We start from the raw sequence: 20,720 nt of genomic DNA on the forward strand, positions 1-20,720 counted from the left end.
ACTATAACTTGGTGTTGTAAAATTGTTTACAATTGTCAACCCCAGTCCATCACCGGCATCTCCACATCATGACTACCATCGACACCACAAACTGCCGGCTCACAGTGGAAAGGATATCCAAGAAGATCGCGCATTTAGACACAGACATCAAGTTTTTACAGAGCTGCAAGAAAGCAGACAAGATCCCGAAAGGACTCCAGATCACGAACCCACTCAAGTCCTCATACAACTCGGATTACGCTGAGAGACTCTGCCGCCGTACCTCTCGCACACTCCGCAACCATCTCATACACCAACTCTACAGCAGACGCCACAACCTCGAAACCAAGATAGAGTCCATACTCTCAACCTGTACTCAGGACACAGCAGACCAGCTACGTTATACCGCCAAACAGACGAGGCAACGGAACTACGCTGCCTACATGAAAACCAAGAGCAGGAAGCTTGAGAAACTCGGCATCACCACCAGCAACGACCAAGCTTCCCCTGGTACCACGGTTGCAACCACAGGGAAGTCTATTGTCAATTTATCCGACCACACCCTTCAACCAGACGAAATCGAAGTTCTCAGCCGAGGGCTCAATTTCTGCCCCACTACCAAAATGGACCCCACTAGTCTCGCGGCGGACACAGAGGAATTCATCAGGAGAATGAGGCTCCGGGAATTCTACCACAAACCCCAAGATTTCAGCAGCGAACCCAATGAGACAATCGACGATCCGGAACAGCAGACAGAGGGATCCGCGGTACAGCAACCGAAGAGGAAAGAGTCAAACTGGACTCCTCCGGAGGGTCGCTGCCCTCAGCTGGACATGTATGCTCAAGCTGTCAGGAAATGCGTCAATGCCAGATTCATCAGCCGCACTCAGAAGACAGTCCAGAATGTCACCCGAGCACAACGCAACGCCATCAACGCTCTCAAGACCAACCGCAACATCGTCATCAAACCAGCGGACAAAGGAGGAGCCATAGTCATACAGAACAGAACAGACTATTGCAAAGAAGCATACCGACAACTGGACAACCAGGAACACTACAGACGGTTACCCGCAGATCCGACCAAAGAACACACCCACCAGCTCAACAAACTGATCAAGACCTTCGATCCAGACCTTCAAAGCATCCTACGCACTCTCATCCCACGTAATCCCCGCGTGGGAGACTTCTACTGCCTCCCAAAGATACACAAAGCCAACACACCCGGACGTCCCATCGTATCAGGCAACGGAACCCTGTGTGAGAACCTCTCTGGATACATCGAGGGCATCCTGAAACCCATCGTACAGGGAACCCCCAGCTTCTGTCGCGACACTACAGACTTCCTACAAAAACTCAGTACCCACGGACCAGTTGAACCAGGAACACTTCTCACCACGATGGACGTCTCGGCACTATACACCAGTATCCCCCACGATGACGGCATCGCTGCGACAGCATCAATACTCAACACCAACAACAGCCAATCTCCAGACGCCATCCTACAACTCATCCGTTTCATCCTGGATCACAATGTCTTCACCTTCGATAACCAGTTCTTTACCCAAACACACGGAACAGCCATGGGGACCAAACTCGCACCCCAATACGCCAACATTTTCATGCACAAGTTCGAGCAGGACTTCTTCACTGCACAAGACCTCCAACCAACACTATACACCAGATACATCGACGACATTTTCTTTCTATGGACCCACGGCAAGGAATCACTAAAGAGACTACACGATAACATCAACAAGTTCCATCCCACCATCAAGCTCACCATGGACTACTCCTCAGAATCAGTTTCTTTCTTGGACACACGAATCTCCATCAAAGACGGGCACCTCAGCACCTCACTCTACCGCAAGCCCACGGACAACCTCACGATGCTCCACTTTTCCAGCTTCCACCCTAACCATGTCAAAGAGGCCATCCCCTATGGACAGGCCCTGCGAATACACAGGGTCTGCTCAGACGAGGAGGAACGCGATGGACACCTACAGACGCTGAAAGACGCCCTAGTAAGAACGGGATATGACGCTCGACTCATCGATCGACAGTTCCGACGGGCCACAGCAAAAAATCGCATAGACCTCCTCAGGAGACTAACACGGGACGCAACCAACAGAGTACCCTTTGTCGTCCAGTACTTCCCCGGAGCGGAGAAACTACGCCATGTTCTCCGCAGCCTTCAACATGTCATCAATGAGGACAAACACCTCGCTATGGCCATCCCCACACCTCCACTACTCGCCTTTAAACAGCCACCCAACCTCAAACAGACCATCGTTCGCAGCAAATTACCTAGCTTTCAAGAGAACAGCGTCCACGACGCCACACAACCCTGCCACGGTAACCTCTGCAAGACATGCCAGATCATCGACACAGATACCACCATCACACGAGAGGACACCACCCACCAGGTGCATGGTTCATACTCCTGTGACTCGGCCAACGTTGTCTACCTCATACGTTGCAGGAAAGGATGCCCCAGAGCATGGTACATTGGCGAGACCATGCAGACGCTGCGACAACGGATGAACGGACACCGCGCAACAATCGCCAAACAGGAGGGTTCCCTCCCAGTCGGGGAACACTTCAGCAGTCATGGACATTCATCCACCGACCTTCGGGTAAGCGTACTCCAAGGCGGCCTTCGAGACACACGACAACGCAAAATCGTCGAGCAGAAATTGATAGCCAAGTTCCGCACCCATGAGGACGGCCTCAACCGGGATCTTGGGTTCATGTCACGCTACACGTTACCCCACCAGCGAACAAATGTTATCTGTTTTTAATATAATGGGTCATTTGCTGGCTCTCTCTGCCTTCCGGATGTTTCTGCCTCTCTCTGTTTTTCTTCTCTGTTTTTTTTCCCTGTTTGTTTTTTTGTTGAATGTGTATTCGGGGGTTCTGCAGGTGACACCTCTCTGTCTGAACACGGTGATTGCCTTGGCAACGGGCAGTTGCAGGGGCAGTCTGTAAACACCATGTATTGTTCTATATGTATAAATGCGTAGGCTTCAAGGAGATCCTGAACATTTACCTGAGGAAGGAGGAAGTCTCCGAAAGCTTGTGAATTTAAAATAAAATTGCTGGACTATAACTTGGTGTTGTAAAATTGTTTACAATTAAACTATCTCAGAGGGAGAATAAGCATCTGAAAGAAAAATGATGTGAAAAATCGATGGAACGAGAGATTACGCGAATTGGCCAGGTGGGCTTTGAATGTCACAAGAGACAGGAGTAGTGATCATGAGCAAGGAAGAAGGACCAAATTCCAGTCGGAATCCATCGGGAATGAGTCGGAGCCAGAGGCAGGTGCTATGAAAGCAGGCTTTGGCAGCTAGACAAGAAGGGAGAGGGGAAACACAGTGAGCAGAGCAACAGAGCCAAATCATGACAGGCAAAAGGAATGTCCTCAAGGCTGCCAATACTTGGAATAGAAATGGCAACGGTTCAAATGGCCGAGATAGAAAGCAGAATCATGGATGGGATTTTATTAGTTGTTGCAGTACATCAATTAGACTGAGCATCCATATAACCTGCAATACTCGTGTTAAAATACCTGTCAAATTTTGTTTGATTACGTTCCTGTGAAGTGCCTTGGGACATTCTATTACATTAAGGGCACTATACAAATGCGAGTTGTTGTTGTTGTAATCGGCTGCAAATTATGGCCTTCTGACTCTTAAATCTGAGAAAGCGAGAGAGGTCTGCACTCGAAGGAAGGAGAGGGAGTTGGTACTGCTGTAAATTAAAACATTCAGGCTCCTCTGAGACCTGGGAACGAATCCAGCCTCGTCTGATGGAATGAAAATCGCCTCTCTTTGTTGCACGTTAAAGACCTGAAGGGCCCTGAACCTGGGGCAGGGGAGCCCGGTTCTTAGCAGGGATGAGTCTACAGCAGAAAGCAGCCCCTAATTCAACCGCGATTGGTGCTAAATTAGTGAAGCCATTCACTGATGTGGAAAATGGAAATGCCACACTCGTCCAGCAGAGAACACACTGAGGTTGGGGTTGACGAAGAAGGTAAGAGGGAACTTTGCCCTTCACCTGACCTGCAAGTGCTTGAGGCTGGTACTGGTTACACAGTTGAAGATGGAATATTTTCCATCACTGATATTACATAGAATTTACAGCAGAGAAACAGGTCCAACTGGTCTATGCCGGTGTTTAGGCTCCACACGAGCCTCTGCCCACTCTATTTCATCTCACCCTATCAACATATCTTTCTATTCCTTTCTCCCTCATTAACTTATCTAGCTTCCTATTAAATGCACCTAAGCTTTTCACCTCAACCATTCCTTGTGATAGCGAGTTCCACATTCCAACCACTCTCTGGGTAATATATCTAGAGGACTAGAATACAAGGGGGTAGAAGTTATGCTGCAGCTATACAAAGCCCTGGTTAGACCACACCTGGAGTACTGTGTTCAGTTCTGGGCACCGCACCTTAGGAATGATATATTGGCCTTGGAGGGAGTGCAGCGTAGATTTACTAGAATGATACCTAGACTCCAAGGGTTAAATTACGAGGAGAGATTACACAAACTAGGGTTGTATTCCCTGGAATTTAGAAGATTAAGGGGTGATTTGATTGAAGTTTTCAAGATATTAAGGGGAACTGATAGGGTAGATAGAGAGAAACTATTTCTGCTGGTTGGGGAGTCTAGGACTAGGGGACATAACCTAAAAATTAGAGCCAGGACTTTCAGGAGTGAAGTTAGGAAACACTTCTACACACAAAGGGTGGGAGAAATTTGGAACTCTCTTCCGCAGTTGATGCTAGCTCAATTGATAATTTTAAATCTGAGATTGATAGATTTTTGTTAACCAAAGGTATTAAGGGATATGGGGCTTTTTTATTCATTCATGGGATGTTGGCGTCACTGGCAAGGCCGGCATTTATTGCCCATCCCTAATTGCCCTTGAGAAGGTGGTGGTGAGCCGCCTTCTTGAACCGCTGCAGTCCGTGTGGTGAAGGTTCTCCCACAGTGCTGTTAGGTAGGGAGTTCCAGAATTTTGACCCAGCGACAATGAAGGAACGGCGATATATTTCCAAGTCGGGATGGTGTGTGACTTGGAGGGGAACGTGCAAGTGGTGTTGTTCCCATGGGCCTGCTGCCCTTGTCCTTCTAGGTGGTAGAGGTCGCGGGTTTGGGAGGTGCTGTCGAAGAAGCCTTGGTGAGTTGCTGCAGTGCATCCTGTGGATGGTACACACTGCAGCCACGGTGTGCCGGTGGTGAAGGGAGTGAATGTTTAGGGTGGTGGATGGGGTGCCAATCAAGTGGACTGCTTTGTCCTGGATGGTGTCGAGCTTCTTGAGAGTTGTTGGAGCTGCACTCATCCAGGCAAGTGGAGAGTATTCCATCACACTCCTGACTTGTGCCTTGTAGATGGTGGAAAGGCTTTGGGGAGTCAGGAGGTGAGTCACTTGCCGCAGAATACCCAGCCTCTGACCTGCTCTTGTAGCCACAGTATTTATATGGCTGGTCCAGTTAAGTTTCTGGTCAATGGTGACCCCCAGGATGTTGATGGTGGGGGATTCGGCAATGGTAATGCCGTTGAATGTCAATGGGAGGTGGTTAGACACTCTCTTGTTGAAGATGGTCATTGCCTGGCACTTGTCTGGTATGAATGTTACTTACCACTTATCAGCCCAAGCCTGGATGTTGTCCAGGTCTTGCTGCGTGCGGGCACAGACTGCTTCATTATCTGAAAGGTTGCGAATGGAACTGAACACTGTGCGATCATCAACTATTTCTGACCTTATGATGGAGGGAAGGTCATCGATGAAGCAGCTGAAGATGTTTGGGCTTAGGACACTTCCCTGAGGAACTCCTGCAGCAATGCCCTGGGGCTGAGATGATTGGTCTCCAACAACCACTACCATCTTCCTTTGTGCTAGGTATGACTCCAGCCACTTGAGAATTTCCCCCCTGATTCCCATTGACTTCAATTTTACTAGGACTCCTTGGTGCTACACTCGATCAAATGCTGCCTTGATGTCAAGGGCAGTCAGTCTCACCTCGTCGCTAAGACGGGTATATGGAGTTAGGTCACAGATCAGCCAAGATCTCATTGAATGGCGGAACAGGCTCGAGGGGCTTAATGGCCCACTCCTGTTCCTATCTTGCTATAAAGAAGTTTCTCCTGAATTCTTTATTGGATTTATTAGTGACTATGTTATATTCACGTTCCTCACCTTGACAAATGCAATATTTATTCCCTCCTTAAAATATCTCAAATCAGAGGGAAAAAAGACCCAAATTTAGCATTTTGAACAATCGCATCTGGACTTGGAATTCATAAAGTAAATAGTTTTATACTAGGTAATCCTTCACCCACCTGAAGCCTCTGACCTCTCTCTTCAACGCCACCTTTGTGTCTGCATTTTATCAATGTGACAGTAATCATTGCTCCTCTAATGGTTCCTCCCTTGTTTATTCTACACTCTAAACCCTTCGCCCTGCGCAGTCTTGTTCCTCCCTGAATCCTCGCGGAGTTCCATTGTCTTCTCACTCTCTCTCGACCAGGCTCTCAAAACGTTACATCTCTTAGCTGCTCTCAGTGCTTCCTTCCTCCTGCAATCTACAGACTTTTAAATTAAAACCTGCCCCTGACAGCATCTGATACTTCTGGATACATCTCGTCTTTTATTCGTGTCAATTTTCGCGGGCTCCTCACCAGGGTTACCAACCCTCCAGGATTGCCCTGGAGTCTCCAGGAATTAAAAATTAATCTCCAGGACACTGCTGCGAGCAAAACCCAGGAGAAAAATCATAGGGGCGTTAAAAAGAATTGTGTTTTTTAAAAATTTGCTTTGAACGCTTTTGTTTACAAGTTATAAAAATATCGGACGTGGGAAAAAAGGCTGTTTGACTGACAGTTAAGAATCATCCAACCGAGTAAGAAAGAGTCCATTCGCTTTCCAATTGGTGTGGGAAGGTGGGGCTCCATGAGGATGGACATGTTGGGTGACCAATGGCAGGAGCGTGGGGGCGGGGCAGTTAGAGGCGAGAGGTCATGTGATGACACCTCCAGGGATCTATCCAACCAGAGTTGGCAACCCTACCCTGGAGTCTCCAGGAATTAAAGATTAATTTCCTGGGCAGTGTTATGAGCAGGGGTGGACATATGAGGAGAGGTTGAGTAGATTGGGACTCTACTCATTGGAGTTCAGAAGAATGAGAGGCGATCTTATTGAAACATATAAGATTGTGAAGGGGCTTGATCGGGTGGATGCGGTAAGGATGTTCCCAAGGATGGGTGAAACTAGAATAAGGGGCTGCTCTTTCAAAACTGAGATGAGGAGAAACTTCTTCACTCAGAGGGTAGTAGGTCTGTGGAATTTGCTGCCCCAGGAAGCTACATCATTAAATAAATTTAAAACAGAAATAGACAGTTTCCTAGAAGTAAAGGGAATTAGGGGTTACGGGGAGCGGGCAGGAAATTGGACATGAATTTAGATTTGAGGTTCGGATCAGATCAGCCATGATCTTATTGAATGGCGGAGCAGGCTCGAGGGGCCGATTGGCCTACTCCTGCTCCTATTTCTTATGTTCTTATGTTCTAACACTGGAGAAAAATCACAGGGGCATTAAAAAAATTGTGTTTTTTTTTATCATTTTCTTTTGTTTCTTAGTTATAAAAGTATTGGCGATGGAGAAACGAGGCTCTTTGATTGGGTAAGGCGGTTGGCAGCAGGAGGTCATGTGATGAACCTTCCAGGAATGCATTCAACCAGAGTTGGCAACCTCTACCCGCAAAGCCGGTCTTATTCAGCCTCTATTTGTTTAAGTGAAGTCCACTATGACGCAAAATGGTGTCAGCTGTGGCTCAGTGGGTGGCACGCCCACCTCTGAGTCAGAAGGTCATGGGTTCAAGCCCGACGACAGAGACCTGAGCACAAAATCGAGGCCCATACTCCAGCGCAGTGCTGAGGGAGTGCTGCACTATCGGAGGTGCCGTCTTTCGGATGAGACGTTAAACCAAGGCCCCGTCTGCCCTTTCAGTTGGACGTAAAAGATCCCATGGCACTATTTCAAAGGAGAGTCCTGGGCCAATATTTAACCCTCAACCAACATCGCTAAAACAGATTATCTGCCCATTATCTCATTGCTGTTTGTGGGATCTTGCTGTGCGCAAATTGGCTGCCGCGTTTCCTGCATTACAACAATGACCACACTTCAAAAGTACTTCATTGGCTGTAAAGCGCTTTGGGATGTCTTGAGGTCGTGAAAGGCGCTATATAAATGCAAGTCTTTCTTTAAGCACTGGAGCAGCAGCAGCTATGGTTGGGTTGGGGGGTGCGGGGAGGCGGTCGAGGGGGCTTGTGGCAAACACAGAGTAGCCAGAGGGATGGTGTCAGAAATATTAGGCCTGAAATTGCTGGGATTATAATGACGCATTAACGGCTCTTGCCATTATTAATTTGCAAAAAGATCCAGCAATTTGTGGAGTAACAGAGATACACCATGAGTTCCGATTCTCGGCCAATTTGGCCTCCACTGTTAGCCTCGCCAAAGCCGATTAACGCCCCGTCTCGCTGTGAGGCTTCCAATTGAACTTACAGGCGACCATGAAATTGCTGGATTTACGACATTATTACGAACTAATCCCGCCGCGGCCATTTAGGGCTGAAAGTTAACGTCGTAGATTTATGGACCTGACGTGACACTCAACCTCGGACGCCCGTAAAGGGACCAATGAAGCTGTGCAGTCTCACTCTAGCGGGTAGTGGATTGTTCCTAGAGATTTTTTATTCTTTTTATCTGTCTTTTGTGCCAGTCTTGCCATCCACACTCCTGTTAGCATTGGGAGGCAATCATTTTCAGGACGCAAAGCTGTTTCGACACTCAGTTGTTCAGATTAGATGGATTTCTGCCAGAAAATTTTGGGATACGGTATATGAGTAATTTGAGACAGGACGTGTGGTGAGCGTAACAGGCTTGGGAGGAAAAAGTTGTCTGTGGGTCTAAGGTTCCCAAAGCTCTCCACCACTGGGGTTTTCCTCATGTCATAGTCTGTTGTAGACTCATTGATAGAAATTAATTAGTCAATAACCCCTTTAACATTGAATCCTGCGACTGCCAGGATGGTAGAAGGTGAACTAGATGGACCTTGGTCTTTTGTCCTCTAGCAATTCCTATGTTCCTACGAGAGCAGTGCAATGTGGAACACTGGATGTTCCACAGTTCCTGATCATGATGGAGGGCCATTGGTTCTATAGCTCCTGGGTCAAGAATGTTTGTACATATTGTCCACCAACCCTCTTTGACTCAGTTTGGGCTCGATTTGAGATTGGAAATGACCATTCCAGCCACCTTTAGGCACTGGAAGCAGCGAAGCTTCATTTGTTATTTTTGGCTTCCTTCCTGATGACCCATGAAGGGGAAATAGAGGGAAGATACTCATCCTAATCCTCCCCTCCTCGCTCACTGTGATCAAGAAGTCCTCAGTAAATTGGGTGACCTTTTCCCCCAATTTTCTCCCCTCCTCCTCTGTTGAAAGCATTGACATCTGATGTTCAGTTCCACGGGCACCTTTCACCCTTGGATCTCCTAGGTATGTGAGCCTAGGCAATGAGTGTGGGCAGACTCTTTGACCACAAGCGGTTTCCCAGTCAAGCCTGAACCTATCCTCACCTGATATCCACACATGGGCAATTCCCAGTGAGGTTGAGGGACAGGAATACAGGTTGATTCAGTTGTAAGAACATAAAACTTGGAATGCGAAAAGGTCATTCAATCCATCAAGCTGAGTCCTTTCATATTCCACACATGACTACGCCTCCAACATAGAATCCCCTTACTGTCTCCCAGCTAAGATTAGCTAATTCAGCACAGATCAGGAAACAAACTTGGCATCTTCTTGTCTGTATGGCTCAGTCTTTCTGAACTGAGGTGTCACATAGCTGAGACGTAGCTAAGTGCACACTATATCCGCGATCCAGACGGGCTCATACAGTATGAAGTTGCAGAACTTTGTAAAACATGAGACCAATTTATGCCTATAAAATGCTTTTAACAAAAGTCTTGTTAAATAAAAATTACCGATGGTGAATTTTTGTGCTCAACATGGGATATCGGAATAATATGAAATGAAAGATTTTACTACTTTTAATGTCGCTCCCACCCTAAGTCTGTCTCAAGCACTCCAAGCTCAGATATAACAAGGTTTCATGAAGTGTACAGCCCCCTCTTTGTTTCAACGATGAGGCTTAACCCCAGCTGCCCCACATCCGAGCCCCGCCCAGGAGTTTCTGTGAGTGATCAATGGAATTATGATGGGGCAAGTGACTTCTTAATCGCACAGAGACCAGCATTTTACACGTAATTGTAAATTAAGCACAGAAATTCAGCAGATTTGCGGTGGGAAACCATTGGTCCCGATTAAGATTAGCTTTAAGCTGTGACCTCAACACACGAGAAACTGGAAAGGGCCGTCTTCGACCCCAGTGAAACACTCAGTCATTTCTTTTACTTTCCAGGCAACTCAATGCCTCAGTTTCACATCGAAAGAGTTATTGAGGCACAAATTGTTCGACACATGAGTTTTCACTTGTATTTAACAAATTTATTTTAAATTCTAGTCTACAATGAAAATACTCTAGGATATTGCAATAACGTCATACCACACAGTAGGTTCCTCGATACATTATCAGCTGCCTTCAGTGTTTCACTCTTCTCACCCACATTGCTGTAACTTTTTAAACTGGCTTATGTGTTGATTTTTAACCTGTGGCATGAACAGCGTACACAACAGGGAACAGTGGGATCGTTTGTTCGATGCTGCAGGCTGCCAACTGATAGAGAAATGTGCTGACTTAGTTGGAGCACGTTTATAAAGGAGACAGGCAGGTTGTAGTGTGGAGCCTCCGATACCCTGGCCGTATGGTGGCATGTTTGTGCAGGATTCTCACACCCACACATTGCTGCTACCCTACCATGGCATGGCAGAGAACAGAGACTAGGCACTTCCGTTTAGGCAGAGCAGGTAGAAGGAGTCAGCCCCAGGCTGCTCACGTTACAATGGGTTGAAGAGTGGCAGACACAGAGGCCTGGGAGTAGGTTATCAAAGATGGCCAACAACAAAAACTTACATTTATATAGTGCCTTTAACATAGTAAAACATCCCAAGGGGCTTCACAGGAGGGTAATCAAACCAAATTTGACACCAAGCCACGTAAGGAGATATTAGGACAGGAAGAGGTAGGATTTAAGGAGCGTCTTAAAGGAGAGAGGAGGAGAGATCTAGGGAGGGAATTCCAGAGCTTAGGGCCTAGGCAGCTGAAGGCACGGCCGCCATTGGCGGAGTGATGGAGATTGGGGATGCACAAGAGGCCAGAATTGGAGGAGCGCAGAGATCTCGGATGGTTGTAGGGCTGGAGGAGGTTACAGAGATAGGGAGGGGCGAGGCCATGGAGGGATTTGAAAACAAGGATGAGAATTTTAAAATCGAGGTGTTCCCGGACCAGGAGCCAAAGTAGGTCAGCGAGCACAGGGGGAGATGGGTGAATGAGGCTTGGTGTGAGTTAGGATACGGGCAGCAGAGTTTTGGATGAGCTGAAGTTTATGGAAGGTGGAAGATGGGAGGCCAGCCAGGAGATCATTGGAATAATCAAATCTGGAGGTATCAATGGCATGGTAACAGTGGAATAAACCTCTAAAAAAGGGAAAGAGAAAAATGTAAGTGGAGAGATTCCCTATTAATATTCTGAGGGGAGAACAGGCTTGCTGCCAAGGTGAAGAAAATTTGAACACAAGGATGAGAATTTTAAAATCGAAGTGTTGCCAGACCGGGAGCCAATGAGGGTCAGCGAGCACAGGGGGTGATGGGTGAAAATGACCCTAATTATGTCCTGAATGATAGGGTCATGAAAAATGGGCACAGACCCTTTCCTCACTCCCACTTATTGCTGATTGTCCTGAGTAGGACTCCGTTGGGTTCAGTACCTGCCGTGGTTGGGTTGCTGAGATCAAGCAGTTGCTGCCGATGATCCGTATCTCCAGCTGGTGAAAGTACCACGAGCACATGGTGTTTGTCCCATTGTCTGATCAGGAAGATGGTGGCAATGCATTCACCCATTTTAAGGTACGTTGTGTTGCTCACCACACCACCTCTGGCACACGGTGTCCTAGCGGGACTCAAACCCCCACTTACCAATTGTCTCATGATCTACTAGATCCCTACATTACACTTCAAAAGTACTTCATTGGCTGCAAAGTGCATCCTAAAAGGCCCTATATAAATGCAAGCTCTTTCATTCTTTTAGTGACTATTCTCTTTGTGGAGTTGGAAGAGGGTGGGGGCTGTGTGGGGGGGTAACTGGGTCTGTTGGCTTCCAAGATGACATGCCCAGCAATGGAAGATTGGAATTGAGCTGCGGCAGATTTGGAAGTCCAGTAAGGGAGCTGGGCAGGCTCCCAATGACCCAGGGCACTGCTGATGATCGACCAGCCAGTCTGATTCATTAATGGCTGGAGGCTGCGATTCTGCCCAGGTAACCCTGCAAGCCAATGCCTAAAAGGTGGGGATGGTCTTGCTGGACAAGCAGTGCAAAGGCTACCTGCTGGTGAACTGAGCTGTTTTGGCTGATTAAATTTCGGCAGTTGAAGATTCCGAAGACTTGGCTCTTGCCAATATATGCCTAGGCTCTCTAGACTTGGGTAAATGGGGGAAAGGGGGGTAGTCCATCCAAGGAGATCGTATTGAGCAAACAGATTCCCTAAGTGCATGGATTTCACTGTAGCTTGGGCAGGAGACTCTTAATCATGGTGATGGGTGTCTGCACACGTTAAGACATCTGGCTTACCAAAAAATAACTGGATAGGACCCTCACTGCCCCCTTGAGACTTTGTCACTCGTGCGTTATGGAGTCTTCCACTGTTCCCACTCCTATCAAACCTCCTCTACTTACAAGACTAAAAATATTTATTAAAGTACAGCCTATAACCTCCTGGTATCAAAATTCCATTAGCATCTAGCGGAGATTTCCATTATAGATTCTGGCTACAACCTGCGGAGACTCAGTAGAAATACCTGGGTGTGGATATCGGGAAGGACAGAATCGGATTTGGCTGCTGTGGCCCCATGGTAAATAACCAGTCAGCGCTCCTGTCTAGGCCACTTAGATAAGGCACTAGGTGATGGACGGAACCCATAGGGCTGTCCCTCGACAGAGGCACCAGGAGTGAGGCGAGAAAACTGGAGAGGTAAAGTTAAAAGGAACTTCTCACTGTCCTTCCTGTCATGTGACTTTTAACTACCATCTTCAAACCCCACCATGGCAGATACTCCACATTCCTTAACTCTTACGTTCTATTTCCTGAGAGGCAAGGATATTAAAGGTTATGGAATCAAGGTGTGTAGATGGAGTTAAGATACAGATCAGCCATGATCTAATTGAATGCCGGAACAGGCTCAAAGGGCTGAATGGCCTCCAGTTCCTATATTCCTGTACATAGTCTAACTGCTGGGTCTGAGGGAGCTTCTAGGCTGTGACATAATATCGTAACGGGGCAAGTATATAAAAAACACATAAGCAATTATCAAAAAACCCATCCATTGTGTCACAGTCTTGGATCACCCTCCATCCAACCAGTACTTCACACAGCATTTAACAATAAGAAGAAACGTTTTTTAAAAAAAAACTTTAAAAAATGTTTTTTGTTTGCTTAAACACAATGTTTACAGAAACTCAGTGAAGGGACCGCTGAATGTCCTGTTACATCGAGCTGCTCCCCAGCTAGGGGTTGCCAACCCTCCAGGATTGCCCTGGAGTCTCCAGGAATTGAAAATGAATCTCCAGGGCACTGCTGGGAGGAAGCCCGGGAGAAAAATCACAGGGGCATTTAAAAAAAAAAATTCTTTCAACACTTTTGTTTATTAGTTACAAAAATGCTGGAGGTAGGAAAGAAAAGGCTGTTTTGGCTGACAGTCGAGAACCATCTATTCGGGTAATGAAGAGTCTGCTCGCTTTCCGATTGGCCGTGGGAAGGCGGGGCGCAGCGAGGACGGACGTGTTGGACGACCAATGGCGGGAGTGTGGGGGGGCGGGACAGTTGGATGTGATGAAACCTCCAGGAATACATCCAACCAGAGTTGGCAACCCCTATCCCCCAGTGCCCCACAGTGCCGAGCAGTGCAATGTGCGCTCTTCAGTACGATGGGGGGGGGAGGTGGAGGGGAGTGGCTTCCCAGTGTGCATCAGAAGAGTGAGCTCCTTGCAAGTCGAAAGCCCAGCAGCAGCACAACGTAACTACGGCAACGCCTAGGCCAAGGTGTTCTGAGGGGATGGGGTCAGGGTTCAAAAGGCAGCACGGTCTTACAATTGATAACCTGTGTGTATACATATATATATATTCAGCTTTATTTTCACAGCAGTGATCCACGTTGGGAGAAGTTATTAAAAGAAAAAGGGAAAGGAAAAAGGCACGGAGCAAGTCCTCATCCACAGGGAATTCCACCACCTTGGATCTGTTGTGAAGGCTGGAACTTTGGGTCTATAACTTCTCTTCCTCTGCAGCGGAGGGGAGGCCTGTGAGGGAAGACAAATGAAAACAAAAGATGACTTTCCCTCCACCCTTTAAAAAAAAAATATTAGAACATTCTCCAATCGTCCTCGATCTGCGCTCAGCAATGTGATAGGCCCGACTGCTAGGGTATATTTTTCCGATTTAAACCCAGCGGCAGCATCAAGTAATCTTGGGCCAAGCGTTGCATGGGTTGTCCAAACTATTGCAGAAGGCCACACACGGCTTCCAAGAGCTGGAGATCCTTGAAGCCCGGACCAGCTTGCGCTGGGACTTCCTTACTTTGGAGTGTTACTGGAGCCACGTTCTAATAGGGTACGGGCCGTCTCCCCCACTCTCACGATGCACAGGGACCCAATATTAGGTGGCAAAACTTGTAGGCCTGAAGAATGAAGCAAAGGGGACAACTTATCTAAATGCCCCAGAAAAGTAAATTTGAAAAAAATCTCTTTTTTTCCTTCTACTTCTCACAACGCGGGAATGCTTTTAGTTATTAAGGTATTCAGCGAATTTTCATCCGCAAATATAAGGCCAGAATCCAGGGACGAAGCCCACTCCGTTTAGTTGCGGACTTTGGCAAAAGGTGCCTACCCTATCTGGATAGGATAATAGTGCACCATCACCACACAGAGGAAAAGCAGCGCTCCCTCAAACTGGAAACCTGGCAGCAGGCCCCACTGCGAGGTTCCAGACGGCCAGGAGGACCTCTCTGCCTGGCCGAGGCTGCACAAGCCCTTCCGCCGCTCACTTCTTCGTTCACTCTGGCCTTGAACGCCATGGCGTAGAAAATCCAACCGGGCAGGGTCCTGGCAGGAGTGCACCTACTGGGGAACTCCGCCATCGATCCTGCTTAAGTTCGTGGGGTCGGGGAGAGAGGGGCTTTCACAAGCAGCCTCTCGGTGGTTTGGGGCGCAACGAAGACCCTAGGATTGCTTCTGGTAATTGGATGGTCTGAGCCGGGGCGGTGGTGGGCGAGGCGGTGGGGCGCAGGGATTATGGTGCTAATGACAATTGGTTTGCCCCTTGACCTTCGAGGGTCCAGATCTCCCCACAGTTGGGCCCCACTTATGCGGGGATTGGAACGTATCATCAGACCAGGCGTATCCAAGTCCTGGCCGAGTTCGAAGCTGTTGCGGTGGACTTACACCAGATTTACGATGGGAGTCTGCCGGAACAATGGCGCAACTTCAGGATCTGTGCTCGGAGCACATCCCAATCAGATGAAGTCTTGCTTTTAAATATAAGATCTGCCACTAGAGGGGGCAGCATACTAAGATGTTCTGCCCAGCAACAGCGCTCTCATTGGCTGCAGCAGACTATCCTTGGGCTTCCTTAGAAAGATAGGCCTCTCTCAGACAGATATTCATTAAAACTCTTAAACCAAGTAAGAAAGGCAAATCGAATTACGGGGCTTAGCTAAATTAGTGGAAGTCATGTATACAGAGTTTAATTTTCGCAAAAAAAACTCAATGAACAATTTAAAAAATAGAAAAATATTAAACTCATGTTTAACCTGAAACAATTTAGTTCTTTCCCAATGGCTCAGTGGGTCATTGAATTGTCCAGTGACCTGCTGAGCCAGAGAGAGGAGAAAGATCCAGGCTCGGTCCCCAATCCATGCTGAGTTTGTTGATCTCTGGGTTGCCAACTCTGCTTGGCTGTATTCCTGGAGATTTGATCACATGACATTTCCCCACTGTTTGCAGAAGTTGGTGCAATTTACCTTATTTGAGTGTCTCGGTATCAGCAAGGGCCGAATAAAATATTTCAGTCTTTTTGTTTTGTAAAATACAATGATTTCAATGAGATGAATTACAGCATTCCCTGAGCAGTACTTTGATTACTGCCTAACTTTTTTCCTCTACAGAGAACCTTCCATTGTTCCAAATCCCTTTCCCCTCACATTCCCCGTGATTCTCACATTCCCTATTTCCCCCCTCACATTCCCCATTTTCCCCTCACAATCCCCATTTTCCCCTCACAATCCCCATTTTCCCCCCTCACATTCCCCATTTTCTCCCTCACATTCCCCATTTCCCCCCCTCACATTTCCCCCTCACATTCCCCATTTCCCCCCCTCACATTCCCCATTTCCCCCTCACATTCCCCATTTCCCCCTCACATTCCCCATTTTCCCCCCTCACATTTCCCATTTCCCCCCTCACATTTCCCATTTCCCCCCCTCACATTCCCCATTTTCCCCCTCACATTTCCCATTCCCCCCCCTCACATTCCCCATTTTCCCCTCACATTTCCCATTTCCCCCTCACACTCCCCATTTTCCCCCCTCACATTCCGAGATTCTGCTCACAGCCCCTAATTCCCCCCTCACATTCCCTATTTTTCCATCACTGCTCACTGCTGATGCCCTTTGCCAGTGCCCTTTATCCTGGCCCCGCCCCTCTCCCTGTCAATCAATTGCACCATGTGACCAATCCGGCCCAATCCCCTTTTCAGGACGCCGCACGGGCAACTTCAATTGAGGGGAGAATTGGAAAATACTACCGGGCCAAAGGTTAATTTTTCAGCTTTAAATTGATACTCTCCCGGTGCAGGGCCTATCCCGCCCTCCCGGCCGACTTCCACCTTTTCTCCCTCAGTGACCCCAGGGAGGAAAAAAATCAATCAAAAATCTATCCAGTGACCTCCGCTGGGAAGTTGTGCCTGGACAATGGGTGAGGGCAGGATTGGACTCTGTCGTTGTGCCTCCTGTGGCCAAATAGCTTGTTGACACTGATGTCTAGGCTCACGCATGTGACGAGCATCCAGCGAGGTAGTGCAGCCCTGGGGCAGCATCTTCAGCAGTGGGGAGTCAATAGAGAAGAAGGTTGGCAGGGAAGGGGGGAAATCCCAAATTTCACTCGGACATCTCTGGAAACATATAAATGTCTCCCGTCACAAAGATTCTTAATGGTGGGGCAAAGGGGGTCATCGGACTTCAAAAAGAACCGCAAATGCTGGAAAAACAGAACATGCTGGAAAGACCCGGAAAGTTGGTCCGCATCTGTAAAGAGGGAAGAAGGGGCTCATGCTTCTCTCCCCCAAAAGGTTGTGGACGCAGGGGCACAATTGGAGCTTTCAAGACTGAGGTCGATAGATTTTTGTTGGGCAAGGGCATCAGGTGATATGGAGCAAAGGCAGGAAAATGAGGTTGAGGTGCGGATCAGCCATGATTTAATTGAGTGGTGGAACAGGATCGAGGGGCTGAATGGTCTCCTCCAGTTCCTAGATGCAGTTCTGGGCCGACGGTGACAGCTCCGATTCGGTTAAAGAGCTTGAGTTTCCGATCACATTTAACCGAGTCAGCAAAGTGATGGAAGGTGTCGTCGACAGTGCTATCAAGCGGCACTTACTCACCAATAACCTGCTCACCGATGCTCAGTTTGGGTTCCGCCAGGACCACTCGGCTCCAGACCTCATTACAGCCTTGGTCCAAACATGGACAAAAGAGCTGAGTTCCAGAGGTGAGGTGAGAGTGACTGCCCTTGACATCAAGGCAGCATTTCACCGAGTGTGGCACCAAGGAGCCCAAGTAAAACTGAAGTCAATGGGAATCAGGGGGAAAACTCCACAGGAATCACAAAGGAAGATAGTAGTGGTTGTTGGAGGCCAATCATCTCAGCCCCAGGATATTGCTGCAGGAGTTCCTCAGGGCAGTGTCCTAGGCCCAACCATCTTCAGCTGCTTCATCAATGACCTTCCCTCCATCATAAGGTCAGAAATGGGGATGTTCGTTGATGATTACAAAGTGTTCAGTTCCATTCGCAACTCCGCAGATAATGAAGCAGTCCGTGCCCACATGCAGCAAGACCTGGACAACATCCAGGCTTGGGCTGATAAGTGGCAAGTAACATTCGCGCCAACAGGTGCCAGGCAATGACCATCTCCAACAAGAGAGAATCTAACCACCTCCCCATGAAATTCAACGGCATTACCATCGTCGAATCCCCCACCATCAACATCCTGGGGGTCACCATTGACCAGAAACTTAACTGGACCAGCCACATAAATACTGTGGCTACGAGAGCAGGTCAGAGGCTGGGTATTCTGCGGCGAGTGACTCACCTCCTGACTCGCCAAAGCGTTTCCACCATCTACAAGGCACAAGTCAGGAGTGTGATGGAATACTCTCCACTTGCCTGGATGAGTGCAGCTCCAACAATACTCAAGAAGCTCGACACCATCCAGGACAAAGCAGCCTGCTTGATTGGCACCCCATCCACCACCCTAAACATTCACTCCCTTCACCACCGGCGCACTGTGGCTGCAGTGTGTACCATCCACAGGATGCACTGCAGCAACTCGCCAAGGCTTCTTCGACAGCACCTCCCAAACCCGCGACCTTTACCACCTAGAAGGACAAGGGCAGCAGGCACATGGGAACACCACCACCTGCACGTTCCCCTCCAAGTCACACACCATCCTGACTTGCAAATATATCGCCGTTCCTTCATCGTTGCTGGGTCTAAATCCTGGAACTCCCTTCCTAACAGCACTGTGGGAGAACCTTCACCACACGGACTGCAGCGGTTCAAGAAGGCGGCTCACCACCACCTTCTCAAGGGCAATTAGGGATGGGCAATAAATGCCGGCCTCGCCAGCGACGCCCACATCCCATGAACGAATAAAAATAAAAAATCTCACTCCCTTCACTTTCAATTCCAATGGCCCAGTCAGATTGCCAACTGTGGGCACAACAACAACAACCTGCATTTATATAGTGCCTTTAACGTAGTAAAACTTTCCAAGGCGCTTCACAGCAGCAAACAAAATTTGACACCGAGCCACGTAAGGAGATATTAGGACAGGTGACCAAAAGCTTGGTCAAAGAGGTAGGTTTTAAGGAGTGTCTTTAAAGAGGAGAAAGAGGCGGAGAGGTTTAAGGAGCAAATTCCAGACCTTAGGACCTCGGCAGCTGAAGGCACGGCCGCCATTGGTGGAGCGATGAAAATTGGGGATGCGCAAGAGGCCAGAATTGGAGGAGCGCAGAGACCTGAGAGGGCTGGAGGAGGTTACAGAGATAAGGAGGGCTAGGAGGGATTTGAAAAGAAGGATGAGAATTTTAAAATCGAGGCATTGCCGGACCGGGAGCCAACGTAGGTCCTTGGCCATTGTAACCAGGCCTCAGGTCATTCAGGAGCAGGACCCACCTTCATTTTGCAATGCTGTTCTGCAAAGACTCTTTCTCCTCCAGTGCGGCCATTGCCAGTTTCAACTGTTCTTTAACTTGGAAGAGTTCTCGCTCCGTTCTGACCTTCATGACGCTTAACTCTGTGTAAATATCATTGTACCTGTCCGTCGCGTATTTCTTATCCTGCAAAAGAAATCCGTTGCAAAATAATAACGATCAATACAGACACAGGAAAACTGCAGAGAGGAGCCAGCAGTGCAGTAGGGCCCTCTCCGAAAATTGGTCTAATGGGGTGTGAACATTCAGCGTGAGCACCACTCACCCATTGCATGGACTGTAGCTCGTCCCGTAGGCACAGAGTCTCCTTCCGAAGGTTCTGCACTTCATTCTCCTTGACCCGTAGTAAGACCTGGGGGAAAGCACAGAGTGCTGTGAGTTCACAGTTCAGCCACAAACCTGGAATAACGAGGCACTTCCTTGAAAAAAAATGGCCAGATTGGAATTTCTTGTAGAGGGCGTCCAACAATGAATCAATGACTGGAATCTAATTGAGGGGTTTATATATAGAATAATACGGATACCCAGGAGTAAGTTAAGAACATAAGAAATAGGAGTCCCTCGAGCCTGCTCCGCCATTCAATAAGATCATGGCTGATCTTCTACCTCAACTCCACTTTCCCGCCCGATCCCCATATCCCTTGATTCCCTTAGTGTCCAAAATCGATCGATCTCAGTCTTGAATATACTCAACGACTGAGCATCCACATGCCTCTGGGGTAGAGAATTCCAAAGATTCACAACCCTCTGAGTGAAGAAACTTTTCTTCATCTCAGTCCTAAATGTCCGACACCTTATCCTGAGACTATGTCCCCTAGTTCTAGACTCTCCAGCCAAGGGAAACAGCCTCTCAGCATCTACCCTGTCAAGCCCTCTAAGAATTTTATATGTTTCAATGAGATCACCTCTCATTCTTCTGAACTCCAGAGAATATAGACCCATTCTACTCAATCCCTCCTCATAAGACAACCCTCTCATCCCAGGAATCAATCTAGTGAACCTTTGTTGCATCG

At 48.0% G+C, this 20,720-nt stretch overlaps 1 protein-coding gene across 2 annotated transcripts in view; it reads right to left on the minus strand.

Moving 5' to 3' along the window:
- Positions 1 to 10,538: 10,538 nt before the first annotated feature.
- The window catches only part of LOC137305738 (myosin phosphatase Rho-interacting protein-like), a 242,455-nt gene continuing 232,273 nt past the window's right edge, over positions 10,539 to 20,720 (minus strand). For both annotated transcript variants that reach the window (XM_067974676.1, XM_067974675.1), the window contains exons 31-33: positions 19,973 to 20,059; positions 19,670 to 19,833; positions 10,539 to 14,524 (exon numbers count right to left, since the gene is read on the minus strand). In XM_067974676.1, coding sequence (XP_067830777.1) covers positions 19,672 to 19,833; positions 19,973 to 20,059 — 249 coding nt within the window. In that variant the 3' untranslated portion in view covers positions 10,539 to 14,524; positions 19,670 to 19,671. The remainder of the gene's footprint in view (positions 14,525 to 19,669; positions 19,834 to 19,972; positions 20,060 to 20,720) is intronic.

This window comes from Heptranchias perlo, chromosome 40, assembly GCF_035084215.1.
Source record: "Heptranchias perlo isolate sHepPer1 chromosome 40, sHepPer1.hap1, whole genome shotgun sequence".
Lineage (NCBI taxonomy): Eukaryota > Metazoa > Chordata > Chondrichthyes > Hexanchiformes > Hexanchidae > Heptranchias > Heptranchias perlo.